Source organism: Mandrillus leucophaeus, unplaced genomic scaffold (genome assembly GCF_000951045.1).
Source record: "Mandrillus leucophaeus isolate KB7577 unplaced genomic scaffold, Mleu.le_1.0 Scaffold120, whole genome shotgun sequence".
NCBI classification, from domain to species: domain Eukaryota; kingdom Metazoa; phylum Chordata; class Mammalia; order Primates; family Cercopithecidae; genus Mandrillus; species Mandrillus leucophaeus.
Genome location: NW_012100321.1, coordinates 1,255,102 through 1,262,319, shown reverse-complemented (window position 1 = coordinate 1,262,319; position 7,218 = coordinate 1,255,102). Strand labels below are relative to the sequence as shown.

Here is a 7,218-nt window from a genome sequence, read left to right as displayed (position 1 = left end):
AGAGTGAGACTCCGTCTCAAAAAAAAAAAAAAATAAAATAAAATAAAATAAAATAAAATAAAATAAAAATAATAAAAATAAAAGGGAGGAGGGAAATGTCAGACGCATACCAGAGTGATTCCATCTTGAATAGGAGCTGGGTGAAATAAGGCTGAGGCCTACTGGGCTGCATTCCCAGGAGGTTAAGCATTCTAAGTCACAGGATAAGGCCAGAAACGGTGGCTCACGGCTGTATTCCTGGCACTTTGGGAGACTGAGGTGGGTGGATCACCTGAGGTCAGGAGTTCGACACCAGCTTGGCCAACATGGTGAAACCCTGTCTCTACTAAAAATACAAAAATTAGCCAGGTGTGGTGGCTGCGCCTGTAATCCCAGCTACTCGGAAGGCTGAGCCATAAGAATTGCTTGAACCTGGGAGGTGGAGGTTGCAGTCACCTGAGATCATGCCACTGCAATCCAGCCTGGGTGACAGAGCAAGACTTCATCTCAAAAAAATAATAATAGGCCAGGCATGATGGCTCACGCCTGTAATCCCAGCACTTTGGGAGGCTGAGACAGGCGGATCACAAGGTCAGGGGATCGAGACCATCCTGGCTAACACAGTGAAACTCTGTCTCTGCTAAAAAAAAAGAAAAAAAAAAATACAAAAAATTAGCCGGGCGTGGTGGCAGGTACCTGTAGTCCCAACTATTCGGGAGGCTGAGGCAGGAGAATGGCATGAACCCAGGAGGCGCAGCTTGCAGTGAGCCGAGATGGCACCACTGCACTCCAGCCTGGGCGACAGAGAGAGACTCCGTCTGAAAAAAATAAAAAATAATAATAAAATAAAAAATTTAAAAATTAGTCCAGTTGTTACCCTTGGGGAATTTACAGTTTAGCTGGGACCTTGTATTCCAGAGACTCAGAGAAAGGAAGAGCCCATTCTTTCTGGAAGGAGTATAAATCAGAGAGGGCTTCCTGGAGGAAGTGACATTTGAGGGAGGCCCTGAAGGAAATTATTGATGATGAAGAGCAGGAGTGTCGGAGTCAAGTAAAACTGGGATCATATTCCAGCTGTCCGGTGTTCTTGCTGTGTGATCTTGGGTAAATGACCTCTCCTCCCTGGACCTCAGCTTATAAAATGGAGCATGCCACCCTATCTCCCTGGGCTGTTGTGAGAATGACCTTGAAGGAGAAACTATGTGTAAAGTGCTGTTCTGGAGTAATGACTGCAGACACAGGTACCACTATTATGTTATTTAATTATTTATTTATTTAGCAGCGGGGTCTCACTCCGTCACCTAGGCTAGAGTGCAGTGATGCAATCATGGCTCACTTCAGCCTCAACCTCGCAGGCTCAAGCAATCCTCCCATCTCAGCCTCCCTAGTAGCTGGCACTACAGGCATGTGCACCAAACCAGGCTAATTTTCTTTTTTTTTTATTTTGTAGAGATGGGGTCTTGCTCTGTTGCCCAGGCCAGTCTCCAACTTCTGGGCTCAAGGGATCCTGTCGACTGGGCCTCCCAAAGTGGTGGGATTACAGGCATGAGCCACCGTGCCTGGCCTACTATGTAATTTAAGAGATCTGAGCAGGTAGAGTTCAAGAGTAAATTCTAGAGAGTATTTTGTAACAGAAATCTCTTTTATGATGGCAGTGTTCTACAGCTGTGCTATTGAATATGGCAGTCACCAGCCATATGTGGCTACTGAGTGCTTGAACTACGGTCAGTGTGCCTGAGGAACTGAATTTGAAACGAAAATTTATTCTTTCTTTCGAGATGAAGTCTCACTCTGACATCCAGGCTGGAGTGCAGCAGTGCGATCTAAGCTCTCTGCAAACTCCACTTCCCGGGCTCAAGCAATCTACCTGCTTCAAGGAGGATTGAAACAGAAGGATTCAAGCAACTCCCTCCTCAGTAGCTGGGACTGCAGGCACGCCCCACCATGCCTGGCTAATTTTTGTATTTTTTATAGAGATGGGGTCTTGCTATGTTGCCCAGGCTGCTCTCAAACTCCTGGGCTCATGCAATCCTCCTGCCTCGGCCTCCCAAAGTGCTGAGATTATAGGCGTGAGCCACCACGCCTGGCCAATTGATTCTAATTTGAATAGCCACAGATGGTTCTTGATTGTTGAACTGCACATCATAGATCAGAAGGACATTCCAGTCAGTGGCACAGCTTCAGGAAAGATGCAGAAGCAAGAAAATAATATAGTCCAAAGGGTGTGTGTTAGCTTCCCACGGCTGCTGTAAAAAACACCCCAAACATAGTGACTTAAAACAATACAAATGTATTTTCTTAAAGGTCTGCAGATCAGAGTTCTGAAAGTGTCAGCAGGTCTGCGTTCCTTCTGAGAGCTTCAGAGAAAATCAGTTTTCTTGTCTGTTTCAGCTTCTGGAAGCTGCCTGCATTTCTTGGCACCCCCTCACGTCACTATGACATCTGCTTCCGTTGTCACATCTCCTGTGACTGACCCTGACCCTCCTGCCTCCCTCTTAAAAGGACCCTTGTGACTCCATTGAGTCCGCCCAGACAATCCAGGATAACCACCCCTTCTCAAGATCCTTAATCTCATCTGCAAAGTCCCTTTTGCCATGGAAGGTCACCTGTTCACAGATTCAGAGGATTCAGATGTGGACACCATTGGGGGTCATGATTCTATCTGCTACAAGGTCTGAGAAGCCAGAGAGGAAGTGTGTCCGTGGTGGAGACAAGCCTTGAATGCCGAGCTAAGGAGCCTGGACTTGGCCTTTCCTTCAGAATAGGTCCATGACCTGTCAGCCCCTCACCACCTCGACTCTGTTACCCTGATCCAAATCACTATCACCTCCTGCTTGGACCATTGCAGTAGCCTCCTCTCTGGGATCTTCACTGCCCCCACACCATACTCTCATCTCCACCAGCAACCAGAGGGATCCTGCTAAAATCTTTTGGCCGGGTGCAGTGGCTCACGCCTGTCATCCCAGCACTTTGGGAGGCTGAGACGGGCGGATCACGAGGTCAGGAGATCGAGACCATCCTGGCTAACAAGGTGAAACCCCGTCTTTACTCAAAATTTAAAAATTAGCTGGGCATGGTGGCAGGCACCTGTAATCCCAGCTACTCAGGAGGCTGAGGCAGGAGAATGGCGCAAACTCAGGAAGTGGAGCTTGCAGTGAGCCGAGATTGTGCCACTGCACTCCAGCCTGGGCGACAGAGCGAGACTCCGTCTCAAAAAAATAAATAAATAAAATCTTTTAATTTTTTTTTTTTTTTTTGAGACGGAGTCTCGCTCTGTCACCCAGGCTGGAGTGCAGGGGCTCAATCTTGGCTTACTGCCACCTCTGCCTCCCGGGTTCAAAACAAGTCTCCTGCCTCAGCCTCTCAAGTAGCTGGGACTACAGGCATATGCCACCACGCCCGGCTAATTTTTGTATTTTTAGTAGAGATGGGGTTTCACCATATTGCCCAGGCTGGTCTTGAACTCCTGACCTCAAGTGATCCACCTGCCTCAGCCTCTCAAAGCGCTGGGATTACAGGCATGAGCCACCGCAAATGGCCCTGTATATCTTTGTTTAAAGTCTGTCTTCCTCCACTAGAATATCAGCTCCCTGAGGGCAGGATTTGTGTCTGTTTTGGTCACTACTATATCTCCAGTGCCCAAAAAGGCCTTGCACATAGCAGGTGCATAATGGGTATCTGTTGAATGAAGGAATAAAATGAAGACATCAGTGAGCTCCTGGATCCAGCTATGCCTGAAGCCAGTCTTGTGAAATGGGATAGGAAGATACACATCCACAGTGTCTCTCCAGCCTACACCTCCATCTCCGAGACCAGTTCATGGCTGGTGGATTTCTTGCTGTCCACACTTTCTTCCCTGCCCTGGGACTCCCTCAGGGCCCAGTGACAGGCAGCTGGCAGTGACCGGCGGAGTTGAGCCCTCCCGAAATACAGGAAAAGCATGGGATTGAGGCAGCTGTGAGCGAGGGCAAGGCCCACGACGAGGGGTTCAGCCCTCAGGGCCCTGGCCAGGAGTGCGGAGTTCGGGGCTGCCACAGTGAGCACCAGCCCCAACAGGTGGTAGGGCGTCCAGCAGACAAAAAAACCCACCACAATGGCCATGCCCAGTGGCCAGCGGTGTCGGGCTGCCCAGCACAGGAGGGCACCGTGGCAGCTGGCCACGACCACCAGGGGCCCCAGGAAGCCAAAAAGAAACCGGACGGCGGTCACTGCGTTCTCGGTGCTGGAGGAGCCACCGTAGTCCACCACACACTGCAGCCGGGCGGGGAAGTGCTCCTGGTGCAGCCGGCGGTAGATGACGGAGGGCACGGTGAGCAGCAAGGCCAGCGTCCAGGCTGCCCCGCAGGCCACCTGCACCCCGCACGCCCGCTGAACCTTCGACCACCAGGCAGGCCCGAGAGCCAGAAAGCAGAGGTCGGCACTGAGAGCTGCCAGGAGCAGGACGCTGGCATACATGGTCAGCAGGATGACGGAGGGCAGCACCCGACAGCCCACTTCCCCATATGGCCAGTGGCCCCCATGGGCAATGGGCACTGCCAGGATGGGCAGAGACAAACAGCACAGCAAATCCGCCACGGCCAGGTGGAGCAACCAGGTGGCACCCACCCTCCGGCGGGCCTCCTTCCCAGCCACCCAGGCCACCATGGCATTGCCCGGCACCCCCACCAGGAAGATGGCAGCATACAGCGGGAGCGGGGCCATGCGCAGCGTGTTGGTGGCCAGGCAGGCGCCATCCAGGCAGTCCACAGGGAGGTCCAAGAGGTCACTGTAATCCCCATACTCGTAGCTGATAGAATCGTTCCCCATTCAGGCTCCTGGTGTCTGGGCAGGGAAGAAAGACAATGAAAACTCAGAGGAGGAAACTCCACGGCCCTGGAGATCTAGGGTGTCCATCAGCCCGGCCCACCAGCACCTTGCAAACTGGAATACTGTGTCATAAGAACTCCCGTGCTTTAGAATATTGGAATTCTAGGCTGAGTGTGGTGGCTCACACCTGTAATCGTAACACTTTGGGAGGCCAAGAAGGGCAGATCACTTGAGGCCAGGAGTTCAGGACCAGGCCAACATGCCAAAATGCCATCTCTACTAAAAATACAAAAATTAGCTGGGTGTGGTGGTGTGTGCCTGTAATCCCAGCTACTTGGGAGGTTGAGAATTTCTTGAACCCAGAAGATGCAGGCGGCAGTGGGCTGAGATCACACCATGGCACTCCAGCCTGGGAGACGGAGTGAGACTCCGTCTCAAAAAAAAAAAAAAATGGAATTCCAGAACTTAGTGTTGTTAGAAGTAGCTCGGTGGCATCTTGGAATTCTAGAACATTGCAATGCTAAAACCCTAGTACGTTGGAATATTGGGGCTGGGCACGGTGGTTCAGGCCTGTAATCTCAACAGTTGGAGAGGCCAAGGCGGGAAGATCGCTTGAGGTCAGGAGTTCTAGATGAGCCCGGGCAACATCGAGAGACCCCATCTCTACAAAAACTTTTTAAAACATAGGCAGGCACGGTCATGTGTGCCTGTAATCCCAGCTACTGAAAAGGCTGAAGTGGGAGAATCACTTGAGCCCGGGAGACTGAGTGAGCTTGATCGTACCCCTGCACTCCGGCCCGGATGACAGAGTGAGACTCTGTCTCAAAAAAGAAAAAAAAAAAATCAGAAAAAAAGAAAGAAATGAGCAAAATCCAAAATCCACAGTATTTTAGAAGATGATAAATACTGTGGGAAAAGTATCACACAGGGAAGCTGGCTATGTTGGAGTTTTACAGGCATAGTCAGCGAAGGCTTCTCTGAGAAGGCGATATTTGCATAAAAATCTGAAGGAAAGGTGGGAGAGATGCATGGAGATCTGGGGGGAGAGTGTTTCAGGCATTGAGAACAGCCAGTGCAAAGGCCCTGAGGTGGGAACATGACAGTCACATCTGAGAACAGCAAGGAGGCCAGTGTGGCTGGAGTGGAATCTGCCAGCGGGAGAGGGCTGGAGGCAATAGCCGAGTCATCAGGAGCCAGGCACAGTGGCTCATGCCAGTAATCACGGGACTTTGGGAGGCCAAGGTGGGCGGATCACCTAAGGTCAGGAGTTTGAGACCAGCCTGGCCAACATGGTGAAACCCCATCTCTACTAAAAATACAAAAATAGCCTGGAGTGGTGGCAGGCGCCTATAATCCCAGCTACTCAGGAGGCTGAGGCAGGAGGGATCACTGGAACCAGGGAGGCAGAGGTTACTGTGAACTGAAATCATGCCACTACACTCCAGCCTGGGCAACAGAGCAAGACTCCATCTCAAAACAAAAACAAAAACAAAAACCAGTTATCAGGGGCCGTGGCGTGTAGGGCCACGTGGGCAACGCAAGGACGTCATCATTTATTCCAAATGAGACAGGTGCCGTAGGAGGGTGCTGAGCAGAGAAGCGACACAATCTATCATAGCAATAACTTTTTTCTTTTTGAGACAGAGTTTCGCTCTGTCACCCAGGCTGGAGTGTGGTGGCATGATCTTGGCTCACTGCAACCTCCGCCTCCCAGGTTCAAGCAATTCTCCTGCCTCAGCCTCCCAAGTAGCTGGGATTACAGGTACCTGCCACCACGCCTGGCTAATTTTTGTATTTTTAGTGGCGAAGGGGTTTCACCATGTTAGCCAGGCTGGTGTCGAACTCCTGACCTCAGGTGATTCGCCCACCTCGGCCTCCCAAAGTGTTGGGATCACAGGCATGAGCCACCATGTCCGGCCACAATAATATTATTATTACTATTTTTTGAGACGGGGTCTGGTTCTGTAGCCTGGACTGGACTGCAGTGGCACTATCTTGGCTCACTGCAGCCTCCACCTCATGGGCTCAAACAACCCTCCACCTCAGCCTCCGAAGTAGCTAGGACTACAGATGCACACCATCATGCCTGATTAATTTTTTTTTTTTGGAGGTCATCTGGTTCCACCTCTTGAATTCTGGGGCACAAGCAACCTGCCTTGCCTCAGTCTCTCAAACTGCTGGGATTACAGGCATGACTGCCACTGTGCCTGACAATAATAATAATAATAAAAGTATTATTATTATTAGAAGCCATCATTTATTGAACACTTTGTGTTTTGTGCCAAACTTTTTTTTTTAGGGACAGATCTTGCTCTGTCACTCAGGCTGGAATGCAATGGCACTATCATGGCTTACTGCAGCCTCGAACTCCTGGACTCAAGTGGTCCTCCCACCTCAGCCTCCTGAGTACGTGGGACTACAGGTGTGCACCAC

The 7,218-nt window shown here is 50.7% G+C and overlaps 1 protein-coding gene across 3 annotated transcripts in view; it reads right to left on the bottom strand.

The window, feature by feature from the left end:
* C5AR2 (complement component 5a receptor 2) overlaps window positions 1-7,218 on the bottom strand; it is a 16,207-nt gene that overhangs the window by 1,568 nt on the left and 7,421 nt on the right. The window contains exons 1-2 of one of the 3 annotated variants that reach the window (XM_011969811.1): window positions 4,973-5,096; window positions 3,523-4,800 (exon numbers count right to left, since the gene is read on the bottom strand). In XM_011969811.1, the coding sequence (XP_011825201.1) occupies window positions 3,772-4,785 (1,014 nt within the window). In that variant the 5' untranslated portion in view covers window positions 4,786-4,800; window positions 4,973-5,096 and the 3' untranslated portion in view covers window positions 3,523-3,771. Of the gene's footprint in view, window positions 1-3,522; window positions 4,801-4,972; window positions 5,097-7,218 lie in introns of those variants that run through there. The other 2 variants (XM_011969803.1, XM_011969798.1) reach the window with 2 other exon arrangements.